The following is a 17,612-nucleotide window of genomic DNA, read 5'->3' as shown; positions in this document are numbered from 1 at the left end:
CTTTCATAATCATTTAGCAGTTTGGATTAACTGATTAGTATTTCTTCAAATTAGTCATGAATCGAGCTCTGTAATAGGCAAATGCAGCTCAAAATTTTCAACATGTTGAATTTTCTTTTTCAAACGTGGGTTAAAAAAAGTAAAAAAGAAAAAACACACCAACCTTCTCGAAGCTCTGAGGGATGTAAAGGGGTTGATGCAGAACACAATGACATGAGGAGAAGAGAAAAATAGGGGAAACACAGAGAGAGTAAAAAAAGCCACCTCAAGGTGTTTAGCTGCAGCTACATTTCCCTTTTCTTTAAGCCTTTTTCCTCCTTTTTTCCCTTGTCTCTGCTATCAGTGACCCCCATATTGAAAGTACACTTGCCTGCCCCCCCACTTAAATAAACTTTGAACCAAAACAATCAGATTTACCCCAGTGGCCACCTTGTCGCCTGGTAAGAAAAAAAAATTGTGAGGCGCCACTGGAGTCAAATCAAGCGTACCATACCCATAATTCAAAATTTCACAAGCTCTTTATAGCCACAAGGAGAGGCTCCTGTGGTGGCCGTAGTTGCTTTTGTTAGAGAAGGAAAACCAAATAAAGAAAAAATAAGGAAAAACTAATGAGAGATAGAAAAGAAAAAAACGACACAGTTTGGGCTGAAATTAGCAGCTGCAGTTTAAGACAGTCAGAGTAAATGTTGTTGGAAGTCAATCAATCAGTAGCACTGTCACACTAGTTTTTGTTTAGTCTCAGTCTTCCTTGGTACAGCATTACCCAGATAACATGAATGTGTTGTTTACTTTTGCTGGAAATTGACCCCTACCACAGCTGCTAATCTCATGTGCATTTCGCTTTGTGAACAAAACATAGTCAACATCAAGTATCAGAATTGATTGACAAAAGTTAACTGAAAACAGACAAAGGTTGACACCATCAAGGCATAAAAAGTGTGTTGCATAGTGTGATAGTACCTGAGTAATTATGGCCCTTGTGTAGTACTTTTGAAAGCATGCTGATGGAGCCAGTGTTCATGGAGATTGCATGAATTGTTGGAAATGATATCAGGGTATATAGCTGTGTGCTTCTGATCAAAGGAACTAAATATTTGAGCACTGTGTCAACAAAGTGTTCCCCACTATCGTTATTTAATGATTCCCGTAGAGCTCTTGACTGTAATTTTGCAATGAAACTTTTCATTTCTTCCATGCTGTACATGAAAACAGGTGCATAGCCACTTGACATTTGGTGTCACTGCATCGCTGTGGAGACGTCATGAGCCTTCTAGATAAATGCCGGTAAGAAGAGAGACTAATCTTGATGAACCATGTTTTACCTTCTCCTCACAGCTGAATTTTTCTTCCCTACCCTGCGACTTCACAGGGTGTGATAATAGCAATAATAATGAAAAAGCAGCTCTCTGACCCATTTTATAATGTCAGAGTAGTGAATTATTTATTGGGAACAAAGTTATTTGGTACACAGCAGAGGGAACAAACTCAGTAGATACCGAGGCATCTTTATTTAATATGCACAATATAAATAATGCATGTCGAAAATGCATCTGCTTCAATTTATCAAAGCTCCCTCAACAGGGATTTATTGTCATTTAGAATTAGTGGTAGAGGCTTTTGTCTTCATTGCCTGTTCCCAATGAAACTCAGCCTTCCCTATGACTGTTTGTTTTTCATATCTTCACTTTGCCGGAACATGTCAGCCAAAATTACTACTGACTGTAAAAGGCTTTAAAGATAATAGCCCAAAGCAGAAACAGGGGAATACTATGGATTTATTCTCCCGAACACCATGAAGAAGAAGAAGAAGATGAAGAAGAAGCGGAAGTGTTCTATTTATAACCTATGCAGTATACCACCTGACTGTGTTGACAGTCGTTTTCTATTCATTCACCACAATGGAATCCCCTTTACCACCATATCTGGAGGAAGCCAAGGGGTTGAGATTTTGATTGGTGGGCATTAATTCCACGCCACTGAATCAAAATCGAGACTTACCGTTTCGCTCCTGTACCTGAAAAAAAAGTCTAATCAAAAAGAGGTCCTTCCCGACTCCTTTTGAGTACCAGAAGTTTAAAGGCGGGGGAAACATTTTATCGGTGCACTCAGCCACAGGTAAAAGGCGTCTTACGACTGATAGGGTAAAGACATACGGCTTGTTGTGCTACACAATTCCTTCCGAGTGAGTAGGGGAGGGCATTCAAAGACAAAATGGAGCATAGCATTATAACAGAGAAGAACATTAGTTGGTCAATTATAGTTTTACATTTGGAAGTTTCAGGGCATGTGAAAGTACATTTGCAATACTATCAATGCTTAAAGATTTAAATCACTTGGGTAACACTATTTTTTTTTTTAGCAAATACAGCTGGGCTAGAATGAATGCAATTATCATTTGGTTAAGCTCAACAGTAATGCCACTTACAGCCGACCTGCATTGTGCAGACATGTTTAGATAGATTGGGTGGAAGTTAAAAATGTTTGGCCTGACGCTGGGGCCGGGTTTCTCCCTACCTCGCACATAAAGGTTAGCAGGGGACGAGTAGCGCACGCCTTCCACATTAGACGCCACGCACTCGTACTTCCCCTGGTCGGTCTCCTCGGTGTTCTCGATCTGCAGGGCGCCTGGGAAACGACAACATACAGGACAACAGGGAGAGAAAGAGAAGCAGGGAGGAAGTGATTAGTTGATATGTCAGTGAGCAAGTCAGACGCTATCCTAATGGAGGGTATCTCAAAATCACTCGGGACCATTTTGTCAACAACTGTTTCCCTTGCCATGACAAACTGGGCTCATCCTCAGCCCTAGGGCCACCCACAGATACAAAATAAGAGAAATTAAATACATGTTCTCGTTGGTTATGGTTGTGTATGCGACTCATGTAGGATACAACATCTCTTAAAAGAGTGACAAGTAGCAACAGGAACAAAGCAATGATGTAAGGGTGATGAAATAACTGTGTTGAGATGGTCCTGGAAACAGAGTGAGATTGACAAATGGGTCTTTGTAAAGCTCTTCTCAGGGGAGGGTCTGTGTTGTGCTGAGGGGAAAAGGGGACATAGGGAATATACAGACATCTTGTACCTTGTCTTAATGCAAACTGGCATAGTGCATAATGCAGCAGCTCAGACCCCCCTTCCCCCCACAGTCTAACAGCTTAACCAATTACAAACTGTTTAGTACACATAAGAACAAATATAAATACCATATAGGGATAGAAAACTGAAAAGTATATCCATAGAAACTGGCTACAACTATGACTGGGTTGTTTTAGATCATTTGTATTCTCTTTTACTCGTTGTTCATGTGAACATGTTTCTATTTAGATTTGATCTCCCCTAAGTGCAAGTACACTCAACTAAATGCCTGGCAACAAGGGGCGGGAGAAAGGGTGTGCGCGACGGAGGAGGGAGGTGGAACACTGAGCATCAGATCATTCCTCGTTAGAGCGCTGTCGAGGGCGCTTCCTGATGATATCATTAGGGCTGCTGGCTGGCTCAGCAGACAGATTGCAGCCATGGGCTCCCTGACAAACACAGCGCCATCAACTCGTTAGCGTTTAGCCACGAAGCATCAATACGCAAGCCACTAGCCGGGATGCTTTCGCACTATACCATAACCTACTCCATCACATCAGCAGGCAGAGGGAACACAATGTTGTACAAAGCTACTACTCTGGAACATTGGTCTAATAACGTTCTTCTGCTGTGCCACGAATGAAACCATCGATCCTTCCTAATTATAGAGATTAGTCACGCCTTCTACCTTGTCCACGGCCTAATGCTCTGAGACTATTTTACACCTTGGAGTCAATACAAAGATCTCTTCTTTAAAATAAAATAAAACACGCCCGGAGCTAACACAATCTAAACTCTTTTTTTGTCTCTCCATTTCCCTTCACAGCTCAATTAATTCTCATCAACCCAGAGGGAACTGTTACTGGCACATTGCTCATGAACCAAATGATGGAGTCCACCTGCAGCGTGCAGGTGGTGGAGTACTCACTCTGCATTTATTCAGGGATCTGAATTGGATGCGTTTGATGTGCACTTGGAACAGCAAATGCCAGACCGGTGGCATGTGGGTTGGAATACGCTCAGAAGCCTTGCGCCTCAACGACAGGGAGCATAGTAAAGTAAGAACTCTGTGAAGTTCAAATCCAGGTGGACACTTCCAGAAAGCTCTGCCAGCGGCTTCTCAGTCTCGGTTCCTATGCTGAATTATTATATCTTTGCGAGGCTGAAGTTGAAGTCTGTGCAATAGTTGTATACCTCCGTCAATAAATAGATCCAAAGGGCCTCAGTTCCAAATGCTTCCAAAAATTATATTTAACAAATGTCATCTGAAGGTCAACAAAACACGATCTTCAACATGTGGATGGCTGACGGATAATGAGCTGGACAAAATGTATTTCTGAGCCAATTAAAATTGGCATTGGACTGCTGTGAATTGCACCATGGTGAAAGAGAGAGAAAGCAATAAGGAGAGAAAAATAGAGATGTCTTTGAGGGGAAAGTCAGAGTTTCATCTGTTCCCTACCGTTTTTTAGTGGAGGCTCCTCGCTAGGTGGTATTATATATCCTTTCCAAGCCCCTAGCTTTATTACATGTTCTTGCTATAATTTAGTGGAGCCGGTCGCTGGCGGAACACAGACTGAACAAGTGAGGTAGGAAATAAGTGAGGAAGAAAAAAGGCAGGGAGGAGAGGCAGGAAGGAGAGAGGGTCAGAGACAAAGGGAAACAAGAGACAACAAATGTGAAGGAACGACGAGAGAGAAGCGGGGATGAAAACGTAATCTTATTCAAATGTCTCATTTCTCTGCTCATCATTCTAACCCTAGAGAGGGAAAGACGAGGAACAGAAAGGTAAGAGAAAGAAAGCTAGCTAGAAGAAAAATTGTAACTTTGTTCTATTTTGAGATGTTTAGGCTCTTGTATCCTCCAGATCCGCACATAGGGGAGATACAGTATCCTGCTGGTGTTCTAGGTGTTGTGACGCGCTGTGTGAGATGCTCTTCTGTCCCTTTTGTCATTGACAGTGCACCTACAGTATATCATATTTGCTTTTATATTCCCGGCTATGTCTTTTGGTAAAGCACATGATATGTTGATTTAAATGAAATAATCCCAATAATGTTCTTAAATATCTCTGTAACTTTACATGAAAGAGTTTGGCTTTTTTTGCAGACAAGGCAGTCAGTTTAGACTTATCATTTAAAGATACCAGATCACAAAGAGGCTTTAATATATGAATCCAAACAGAGCCTCTATGATGTCTCTGTCCCTTGCATGTGTGCAGACAAAACAAACTCAACCCTTTGAAAAGCCTTGTCACCAGCATGTGTCCCTTTCCTACCATTTCCCTTTGTCTATTTTTTTTAATGACTGCACTCCCTGTGTTTTGCATAATTGCGTTCTATCTACACTGCAAGCCAGTGGCCCAACCGAGCGCAAGTGGCCAGCGGCATTTTTTTTCTTCTTTTATCTGTAAAAAAAGAAAAAAATACAACAAATGGAAATAAAATAGCTGCAAATAATAATTTGGAAGCACAATAAAAGCCATGCACCCCGACCGTTCACACAATGGGCGTTTATCAATAAAGACTGGCCTAGTGACAAGCAGCAATATATGATTTCACTCACAAAATGGCTGTACTGTGCTTATGAAGTGAGTCACATTTGAGGCTTTAATGGCTCGTCTTCCCTGTCTACTGCTTTGGAGTCTTATCACAAACTCAGCAATTGCAAAAAAAAACATCCAAAGACCAGTTTGTTTTGGGTGATTCCATTAGGAAACATGATTCATGATTACTTATCTGCTTGCCCAGATATGGCATGATGAATAACAAATAATGCTTGTTTTACTTTGATATTAGAACAATCACTGATTTTTCTAAACTTTCATGAGACTAGTATGTCCCAATTTTTGCTTTCTGTCTCATTCCACGATGTATGCTGCACCATTAGGCACAACAGCATAACAAAAACAGTAGCTACAAGTCAGACAAGTATAGTCCCCTATAATAATCATGTCACCTCCACCTCACCCAATTAGTCTCCATCTCAGTCAAAGTGACACTTTCTGCCCACGAACAGTTACATCTTCCAATCATAACTGCTACCCACTGCTGGCTGGCTTGCAGCATGTTCCTTGCTTTCATCCATTCGATAAAGGAGGCTATAGTGGGCAGTGGGTCTGGGACATTTCTCCCAGCCATGACAGCTGCCCTGGTCAACAGCGCTGCATGCCACAGGCTGATCTGTTGAGGTGCCAAGGTGTGATAACAAAGAAGACTTTGAAGGCATAGTTGAACAAATACATGTTGTCGAAAGCTCATTCGGATTTTGAAACCGATATTAATCTACCGAAGCTGTTGAGAGCAGATTCATATACATATATAAGATTATAACGACATTCAGAGGTCAGAAAAGCCAGCAAAGCATAATAGGTGCTCTTTAAGGTTCAATCGGTAGGGGAATGACAAGGGAAGAAGGCAACACGTGTACAGACATGGGGCCATATCTAAAAATTGAGGGACAAAAAAAGAGGTGGACACATAAATGAAAGGTGCAGTGTACAACGGACAGACAGAAAGAGAGAGAGAGAGAGAGAGAGAGAGAGAGAGAGAGAGAGAGAGAGAGAACAACACATTAAGAGAGTGGCTGAATGAAAAGTTAAAAAGAAACCAGCACAGAAAAACAGGAGAGATGCGGGGATAAAAGAAAGGCAAAAAGGGGCCAGCATGGATGATTAATTTCAGAAAGTGCTTGAAGCTGTGGTGTGCCCAACCCTGTTGGTGCTTTGAAGCAGCTTTGCCATGGGTACCCCTGCCCCCAACCCCAGTCCCATTTGTGTAATTCAATTAGTGTGCTCCAGCAGGCCTTGATTGATTTGTTCAGGCGATCAACAAAATGGCTAGCCAAATCCCACTCTTTCTTGCACTCCGTTTTGCTCCTTCTGCGGCGCACTCAGACCTTCCTTTCCTTTCATAATTGTATCACTTGTTTTCATTTCATGTCTCTCATTAGTCCTTTTTTCTCTAATCTCCTCTCCTGTCGTGTCCTCTCTATCCTCCCATTCCAGCACTACTCACTAAAGCTTTACTACTGTGCAATTAAAATTAAAGTTATACCTCACTCAAGATAATAACCTTCCCAGTATTATGAGTAGTATGCCAATACATTCAACTCTTTCTTTTTACATGACTGAAAACAGCTAGCAAACTGGAATGAGGTTTCACACTTTGATGAATGAATATACATTTGAATATCCATGCATCACGTACAAACATTATGAGTAGACCAAGTAGCATCCAACTTATTTGCCTGCCTGGTTCAGCAGGTTGCCATAAAATAGCTCTGCTCTGTTGTTGTATTGTTGAAAATCAATTCAACTATAAGGACGTCAACATGCAGAAAGTTATTTCACTTGTGAACCTGTGCTTGTAATAGTCATAACATTGAGTGAACAGTCAGAGTAGACACCTGTCAGGCAATATGCCCTTATTCTCCGTCCCTTTCCTTCTGTCTGTATCCTGGTAGTCACTCGGGCATGCACTGCCAACCCCCAAGGTCATTGGACAGTGATCGAAGCAGCATGGGGCCGCATGTATGATGCCATTGTTGTCAGTGCCCATCTGGTTGCTTGTAACGCTCCCTTGAAATCCGTAATGAAGCAGGTAGGGAGTCCAGCTACCTTTCTACCTATTCCCTACCTCTAGGCCAGCACCTGGGTAGCTTTGTATCGAAGCAAATGTATAGAAATGAATGCATAATGTAAAAGTTTCTGAAATTGGCTTTAACCTGTGAATCTTGGTGCCACTTCTCCCAAAGCATAATGTTATTTTGTGAGATTGGCAACCGCTGCCTACTCTCTCTCTGTAATCTAATTCATTTCTGCTCTCTTCACTCTCATTTTTCACTCCTTTTTAAGGTGTTCCTGCTGTTTTACAAAATTCTAAATGGACATGTCTCTAACTGCAACTGTCTGATCTTCTATTCGATCCCACCCTCTCCACTCTGAGAATACAGGGTGCATGTGTGTGCCAATAGTTAAAAAGTCAGCAGGCTGCAGGGCATTTTCATACCATGACACCTACATTCTTTTTTCTCTGTACATAAGAAACTCATAACGGACAGTTGTGGTGGCTACGGTAACGTGATGGGGAGAAATTGCCTTTTTCAGACCTCTTATCTCATTATGCAAATGCAGAGTTCACATGTAATGCTTGCTCTTGTTGTACAATATGATTCATGAGACCCTAATCAAGCAAAGCAGCATAGGCAAGGCTAGGTTTGGCTATGTTGGTCAGGCGGTAGGGCTTTAAAGAAGTAAATGTTCTGAATTTAGTTTTAAGCCTGAGGTGTTCGTGAATACGTTTGACAACATGCCACTATTTAGATATTTGTTTTGTTGTTTGACTTGTTTTGAATAATTGAAAGTGAGGATTTTAACCTTACTGTCTGAGCTCAATAGTAAAAAAAAATAAAAAATCCCTTCTTTGCTGTAACACACTGAACATGTGAAAACAAATGCATTTATCCTATCCCCATGAATACAGGGACATACATGGCAAACTGAGATTTGCACTTACCTGCTCAGCCTGTGAAAGAAAAGCACTTTTAAACAAACTCAAGAAATCACACTGAATCGACTGGGAGAGAAAACGCTTCATCGACAGAGTCTGGTGGATAATTTACTTAAAGGGAAAGATACATTGTCACAGGAAATTGAAAAAAGAAAATAGATGAAGAATTATCTGACAAAGCTATCATAAATAATAGTCACACTGCTTTACAACTGTGTCATTCCCTTCCTTCCTTGATATCCTCCTTTTCATCCTGACATTATCAGAGTTGAATTGGTACGGTGAAAAAGAAGCCGTTGTACTAGCTATTCCAGTTTTCCTTTAAGTTGCTATGCTGCAGAGGATCAGGAAGGAAGGGAATGAAATCAAATTTAATTTATGATGGCTTTTTTCCTGACATGACACAATAATCTTATGTAGCTATTGTCCAATTGGTGAAGGAAGAAGGCGGGTTGCTTCGATGGCGATGAACAGTTTTAAGTATGTAGTAGCCTGGCCTTATCAACAGTAAGGCCACCATCTCCCACCCCCTCCCCTCCCGACCCTGTCTAAACAATTCAAATGTAATAGTAGGCATAAAGCAAACAAACTGCCTCAGAAAAACACACACCATCGCTCTCCTCTGCTTTCCACCATCCCAATCCTGAATCATAAGCAGCCAGCAAAACAATTTAAACTGTATAGTTGTTTCCTGACACTGATAATATGGATGAGATAGTCAGACAACACAAACACGGAAAACCACAGAGATGGAAGGCCTGCACATCAATGATGGCATGGGAGTGGGAAACACATATGATCACGCTCACAGACGGACAGTATGTACAGAAAACCCAAACACAGATGAGATATGAATATTAGTGGATAAAGAAGAGTTTGTCATTTTTTTTGAGGAAAAGCCGACTAGATATTGTCCCTATTATGTCATTTAGATGGAGTTATGAGCGGTTATGTCTTGTTTAATATCGGTCTTTTAAAGCCCCCTTTCATTGTGTTGATTAAACATCTTACCTCGAATCGGAGTACCCTCTGGAGGAGACACAAAAATGAAGACACAACATCAGTTTAGTTCAACATTAATGTTAGTATTAGTTAGAGGAGTTATTTGGGTTGAAAGGTGGATCTCTGGAACTAGATTATCGAACCATTAGGTGATCTCTTACAGGGCTTTCAAAAAGTAGGGATTCTTCCACAGAAGACAGCACCACTCATTGCTGGTATCACAAAATAATTGGAAACGTCATATGACTGGCACACTCCTTTTATTATTTGATATTTTTCCCCCTTCCTGCATTAGGCATATTAAGAGAGAAAACACAATGCTTCATCAACAGAGTTGAACAAGCTTGAGGTCTTGGCATGCATTTTATCATGGCTGCAACTGGGTTGATTAGTTAACATAGATCATTGCACAGCCAACTGGACTTGAATAACAAGTCTACAAGTTACGGGTACCACTCTTCTATATTGGGTATCTTCATTAGTATGTAACACTCTTTTTAACTGAACAAGAATTGCAAGCTTTGCCTTCAGGCAAGTTCTTATTGATCCTACAAGTCATAAACCTATTTAACTGTAACATATAGACTGCTTGTCATGCTTCATCCTTCCTCCCCATTCATTCAATACCCTGGCCCTTTCCATTGTTTACTATAACTAGAGAGTAGCATGTTCCTCTATTATTTGTTTATTATGAGTCTGTATTGTATGACTGCAAGCCAAATGTCCCATTAGAGACAATACAATACTGACCTGTCCAATCAGCGGCTGGTGGGTTTTAAATGTAACCCGAGTTGTCACTGTGATGTAAAACACATCCCTTATAGACAGAGCTTTTGGTGTGGGAAGGGGAGTCTTAACTGTAACCCCATCTTTGTTAAAATGTCCTTCTACTCTTGGCTTTCTTCCTTCATTCAATGTTTCCAACTGATTTTCCTAAACATTTTGACTTCATTTGCTCCTCCAGTTCTCTCCCTCTTTCTGTCTCAGTCTTTCCCACATTTCCCTGCCTTTCACTTAAGTCTTACTGTGTAATTCTAATGATGACTCATGGCAACAACATGCCCTTGGCAATCCGTTGAGAGCGTCTTCAAGGAAAACCACCAAAGGAGGCGTCCAGGAGGCATCTAAATCAGATGCAAAGGAGCTATGTCTCTACCCAGCTCCCCTTCAGATATCTGAGCCCTTCCAGTCTTAAAGAGTAAGCCTAGCCACCGCCCGAATGAAACTCTTTTCAGCCACCTGTAGCATGAAGCATTTTGGTCACTAACCTGAATGAATGACCATAGATGTGTGTGGTTACACATAGATTAACTAGTAAATCAAAAGCTTAACTTTCGGGCTCAGCTCTGTCGTCACCAAAATAGTCTGGTAGTATGCTTGCATTCCCCAGTTTAAAAATGTGTTTAAAAATCAAAAGAACCTGGTGTTAAAGTGGTGACAGCTTCTATATCCTATTAAGTACACTACGGGGTGTGGATAGTTAGGATGAACTTTTCAATATCTACTTGTCATATGTTTAAATCTTGTTGCAGTTTTGCATACACAGCGTTCTTTGTGATACCAGCAGGTACGACGCAATCATTGAGTTTGAAGTTCTGCCTGGTTTGCAATGTAAATCAATGGATTTTTATTTTGTACACTTTGCTCCACTGATGTATACATCTTAAAATGTGTCCATAATTATACACTATTGTCAACATACAGTATATCCTACAGTGATGTGCATGTATTTATAAATTAGGTGTGAATATTTACTTCCATTAACCATACTTTTATAATAACATTTACAAATGTCCACATTGTTTGATGAAAGTGGAAATGTATTTCTGTGTCAGATCAGTAATATATACTATGTAATCAATAAGCAATGCACTTCATGCCTAGATTTTCCACAAAGATTGTTTAGAGTCATTGAAAAACCAGGCATAACAACAACAACTTTGCTTTAATTTTAAGAGACCACATAATCATAGGTTAATCACAAGACAAAGAACAGTAGGGGTCTGGGAAGGACATTGTTATAGAGTTAGAGTTTGATTAAAGGCTGCAGAAGCAGTTGGTTTATTTTGCTTTAGCTGTGATGACATTTTTAGTTGGGGTTAAGGGGTTACTAGTTAAAGGTTAGGTGAGGTTAAGGTCAAAGTTAGGTTAAGGTTAGGATAAGGTTAAGGTTAATAAAGCAGGTCTGTTAAGGGAAAGGACATCACATACGGACCTTTAAAAGGACTGAGTGACAAAAGAATGACAGAAAAAAGAGAGGAAAGTCAAAGGATAGATGAGGGGTAATAGTTAGAGGTTGTTTGGTTTAAAGGCATTGGTTCAAGAAAAAATATGAAAAATTAAGACCTACGTCATTGGAACGGCCAGCCTATATTAATTTCCATTGGCAAATCCACCTGTATTATGGGCACGCAACCTAATGGCCATAAGCTCCCCTGCTAAGCTTTGGTTAGCCAGGGGTTGATCAGCTTACGGTGACAATGACCTAAATTTACCTCAATAGGCCACTGACCTCCACACATCATCAAATGTGGTATGATTTGCTCCACCGAAGCGTCCATCTGTTTTGTTAAACAACCCTCTGTATAATATATTAGAAAAAAATTATTAAAGTATGTAGTCTGTTCAGAGGCAATCTGGCCAGAGATGTTGCCCATCTGCGTTTGAGCTGGATGAGGTTGGATGATTGGCAGAGTGTAGAAGTCTGACTGCCCTTCCCGAGGGCGTTTGACTGACCTTCTCATTACCATAGACATTTGTCTGAGATCCTGGTGGTGTCGCAGCAGGTTTCAGAAAAACCTGGCTCTTGCTACCACATCTGCAGAGGAGGACCTGGACAGTCTGTGCAGAGGAGCTTTGATGCCAACGAATAGCAGTGTTTTTGCACATTTTTTATTTAGTGCAATTGAACTCACATTAGAATGTGCATACTGTAAATCTGTATGTAAGAGCCATACAAGGCCATGATTTGTAACCTTTATATTAAAAATGTGCTTAATGTTTATAAAAAATGCACTTCTCCCTAAGCTCTCATTGTCAGCCTAGGCTCTGGCTAATCTTTTCTGGCTGACAAGGCAGCGAGGGCCCATGGTCTGCAGCCACAGGGACATCAGGAAAAATGTCAGGCTCCCACTACACACCTAGAGGATCTCTTCAGGGGACCCAGATGCAAATAGCACTTCCCCGCTAGCACAGCAGGGTCTGGCACATAAGGAACCTGTCAGCCATTTAGCCAGCTATCTAGAAAAAATAACTGGAAGGCCTATCTTCCAGTATTGCCTCATGTCGTAGGTGGGAATGATTTAGATCAGTATGCACATTTAAACATTACGCAGAGTAAAAGTCTGATGAGACATGTGTGGGATTATTCTGAAGGAGATTGACATAGAGTGTGTTTTTGAACTTGTGTTTGCCAGCCGAAACCCCATTTCCTCCTTCTCCTCCCCCAACTCTTCCCAGAAGTATCTATTTAACCGCTCTCTACAGGAGCAAACCCATTAGTCTCAGAGATATCCCTTGAGCTGTGAGGGCTTGCTTGAAACAAAAGAGCAAACAGGTAACCCTCAGGAATTTCCAACAGCAATCTGGTCAACAGAAGAGTAATAGGCTGCTAAAATAACCTTTACATTTGTTCTGTGCATTTATCCGTAAAATAAGAATGAGACCCCAAATGGCTACTCGAAGTGCTGAGGACACAAGAAGGCAGCCCAGGGGGCTTGACAGCACAGGCCTTTTTTTCATCAGCATAAATCCTGCCTGGCTGCAAAAGCAAAAAGGCTACAGAAAAAGGGAAATAATCCAAAGCTAACATTCCCTTATGAGAGTCTTGGTATTGAAATAAAGGAAACTAATTTCCTTTTATGCCCTCCTACATACACATGTAATTTGAACTATAAATAAAATATACCCAATTTCAAGTGGCTGGGTATATTTTTGCAAGTATTTCAAAAGGTCAGGAGAATTACAGAATGTGGCCAAATGGCACACTCAATCACTTGAATCCTCACCATCAAGTATTGGCTAATATCTGAAGCTACAGATATTTAAGGCAGTGGGGATGTGGGCCAATTTGGCAAGAGTAGAGAATGCTCTCATGTGAAAATATTTGGTCCAGAACAGAGGGTCAACAAAAAGCCCAAGTTTGTGATCGGAGGGTTGAGCCAAAAAATGCCATAAACCTTGAACTGATGTTTGCCTCCAGAGAGAGAGAGAGAGAGAGAGAGAGAGAGAGAGAGAGAGAGAGAGAGAGAGAGAGAGAGAGAGAGAGAGAGAGAGAGAGAGAGAGAGAGGGTGAGAGAGAAAGTTAGATCGAAAGAGAGAGAGGGTGAGAGAGTGTGGTGGGGGTGGATTATAAGTAGTGTGGGCGAAACAAAGTAAAAGTTAAGAATAAATAGGGAACAAGTGGCAGAATAGGACAAGGGTGCGGGCAGAGCAGGGAATGCATGCATTTTGACAGTAGTTTAAATATGCCATCTGCTTCAAGGAGAGTGCGGCTCGCTGCTCTTTGCATGACACTTACCAAAGGTTTCTGAAAATGACAAAGGAGGAGGAAAATATATAGAAAAAGGGGAAGAACAAAATAGTTCATTTTAGGTTGAGGTTAAAAGTGACTGCCGTGCAAGAATGAAACTACAGTTTAGTTGGGTCTTGTGTCCCAGTATTTTAGTAATTTTTATTTTATTAATTACCATGTGATACAGTGGAAGGAGAATTTCATTAAATGTGTGTTCAACACAAATTATTTTAATAATGTATAATACTAATAACATGTTATTTTATTATATTTAAAAACAAATAATAACTTAATCCGTTTTAGTGACACTTCTAGAATATCAAAATTGTACTCCTATTTTTCATTATATTTTCATTGGTTTATCTCTTTGTTTATTTTATTCCAGTTTAAACTTGTGTTATGGGTCACATCTGAATGAAACATGTTGAAGACTCTGCGATGTGCACTGAGACACATCAGAGTTTCAGACAGTACAGACAAAAGACATAAAGAGAAGAGAGAGACAAAAACACATCATTTGTTTCAGTTAGACAGGACACACAAAGACAACTGAAGATTAAAGACAGATGACACAGAGGTTAGACGGCAGGCAGGACGCTGAATGTATTTGTCCATCATCCATAGAAGCTCCAAACTCATAATCTGGCCCTCCATAATATGATATACAACCTAAGGAATGACTGATGAAGTACACAGGCCTCCATCAATGAGGCATCAATATTGATCCTACAATATAACCCGAGTACTGCAATGCCATAATGACAACTTACAACTGCACAACAGTCAACCTCTGGTATCAAAAAATCATATTTATGAAAATAAATCTAACCACTCAAAGGTTGAACGATTGATTACCCAGAATAATTTAATAAACTTGTGAAAGCTATATTTCAGTTTGTTATTGTCTTGTAACAGCTCCAAAAACTGGAACGTAAAATACAATCAACTATTCTTTGGTGTGGTATTAGACAAACATTTGGTCGTACAAGGTAATGGCATGATAACCTTCTTTAGAATATTTGCCTCTTACATTTCAGGAGGTGCAGTACATCTCAAGAGTTAATACCGAGGTAGCCTGTGAGTTGTAGAGCACTAGAGTCGCATTGAGCAATGTTTGTGCAAGTGGTCCATATTTAGTTTGTATTGAGCAATTCCCATCCTGCCATTAGTTTTATGCTTTTCTCTCTAAACAAGACTTTATGCTGGTCACGCAACCAAAGTCAATGATGAAAAGACTGCTAACAATGTGAATGTAGATGTAAAGAAAGCACCGATTGAAATAAGAATAAATTAGGCTGACATGTTGAAATAGGACATGCACTGACATGTTTTTAAGACCTCAACCAAAAAGGTATTTGGTTCAAAACACCACAGTGCAGTTTTAAGTGCGAAGGCTAAATTGTTTAGGAAAGGCAGGCATTGCAAGAAGATGACCATGAAAGTGATGACATTAACATTTGAGCTCCTTTCGTAAGAGCCTCTTGTGCAGACTCTTTGTCCTCAAACTAAAGTTAAAAGCCCTGGCTGACAGCCTCAGGACAACCTAACATACTCAGAGGAAGTATTTGGGCCACTATGAACCAAGAAACAGTTCTCAGTAAATTGCACAACATTATCCAAGAGATAATATTTTGGTCACATATTTTGACATTAGTTTTTCTCTGAAATTAAAATAGTCCGTATACCTCAAAACTGTAGTTCACCAGTAAGTCAAACATGAAACATACAGTATATAAAATGTAAGCGTCTTAGTCTGCAGACTTTTTACTTTTAGTAAGGTATATATAACAAGGTGAAAACTTGATTATTTTCAGTGTACAGCTCATGAGGGCTACAACTGGGGCAGTAACTCGATGGCATCAGACACTTTATTTAGTAGTGTCTACGCTGATTTACGTTTGCAGCTACAAATCAAATAGGAGTCATTGGTTTTTTCGAATGGCGACAAATCATCGACCTAAAATATCTACCCTTATTGCCGGGGGCCACTCCAGGGCCTACACTTAATTAGCTGTATAATTAGACTTTGCTTTACTGGGCCTCTCAGTGGGGTTTAATCAATGGGAACAAGACAACATATCCAGCACTGAGTTGGGTCAGTAGAATGTGGACTTTGCTCTCATTGTCTATCATCATGACACACTTCAGGGATGTTTTTTTTTAGTAATTTTTCACTCTTAATTTTTCTTTTCAAAACATCTTCTGAATGATGCTTTCTGGTTACAACAAGGGTTCAGAGCACTAGCTGCTCAAATTGTAATCTTGGAATTGTAGCTTTGCCTCATGATTTGAGCTTTAAATGCTTTACACATATTCACCCAAGTTTAGTTGGATAAACACACTTTTCTTTTCATTTTTCAACACAACATATTGTTTTGCATCTGTGGTGATATGCACGTATTCAATATAGTGTAAAAGATACACCCTTCTATATGGGTTGAACTGAATCTCAGATTCCTTGGTCTGCAGCAACTCAAGTCAGATGTGGTTGCATAAATCCATGTGGCACTATCATTAACCTCTCTTAACCACACAATATCCTCCATTATTTTGTCGATATTGGACTTGGCACTGAAGCCACATTAGCTGCAAATCACAAAAATAACTGTGTTTACCATTAACAACAATGTCCTGGGAAAACAAACAATGTTTCAAGTTAAAATAAGCTAACAGAGAAAACACAATGCTTGGGCTTTCCTTACCTGAGCGTAGCTGTTTAATTCGCCCATTACTTGCACTGGGGTCTATGGGCAGGAAGTCTTTGTACCAGGTGATTTCTGGGTCAGGGTTGCCACTGGCAGCACAGAGCATGGTCGCTGTTCGAGTGCGCTCCACCACTTTGAGTTGAGGGCCCATGTCAATGTTAGGGAAGCCTGGTGGTAGTAGGTCCTCTGCAAAAATAAACAGGCAAAGAAGATGTCAGTCCTCTGACTTGCAAAGTATGTCGTAATGACTTATTACAGTTCCCATTGAAAGTAGCTACTTGTAAAACCTTTCCATTTTTGCTGCTAAAACACAAAAGTGATTTAATCGGAATCAGGCAAATGAAATTATTATACTGCATTGATTTAGTATTTTTGAAACCATTTTACAGTTACTGGCATCACCTATTGGAACAACAATTTAGAAGTAGCCTGTATCAAGTACAATCTTAGTCAAAATCTCTGTCCTTTTTTCACATGCTTGTTGGGGAAAAAAATATTTGAAACTGTATTTTTTGCAGTCCCATGTAGGACGTACCTAGGTGCGACAGCTATTGTATTGATTTAACACACCTACATCACCACATACAAATGTGATTTCTGTTTGATTCTTCTTTAAACATTTAAATTATACATATTTATACCATAATTCACGTGATGGAACACAACACTGACCTGTCAGAATGAAACATAGTTATGACAAAATAGATGTCAGGAGGTAAATAGATGGATCTGTGGTACTTTTTTTAGTACCACAGATCCTAATGATACATTTGTTCAACCTTTTGCTTTGCCTAAAAAGACTCA

General features: G+C 40.2%; 1 protein-coding gene across 2 annotated transcripts in view; it reads right to left on the bottom strand.

The window, feature by feature from the left end:
• ptprsa (protein tyrosine phosphatase receptor type Sa) overlaps positions 1-17,612 on the bottom strand; it is a 165,871-nt gene that overhangs the window by 73,958 nt on the left and 74,301 nt on the right. For both annotated transcript variants that reach the window (XM_080032760.1, XM_080032761.1), the window contains exons 5-6: positions 16,806-16,994; positions 2,515-2,625 (exon numbers count right to left, since the gene is read on the bottom strand). In XM_080032760.1, the coding sequence (XP_079888886.1) occupies positions 2,515-2,625; positions 16,806-16,994 (300 nt within the window). The remainder of the gene's footprint in view (positions 1-2,514; positions 2,626-16,805; positions 16,995-17,612) is intronic.

Source organism: Ammodytes marinus (genome assembly GCF_949987685.1).
Source record: "Ammodytes marinus genome assembly, chromosome: 8".
Classification (NCBI taxonomy): domain Eukaryota; kingdom Metazoa; phylum Chordata; class Actinopteri; order Uranoscopiformes; family Ammodytidae; genus Ammodytes; species Ammodytes marinus.
Note: the sequence above shows the minus strand (reverse complement) of the source record. Positions and strands in the feature narration are given on the sequence as shown.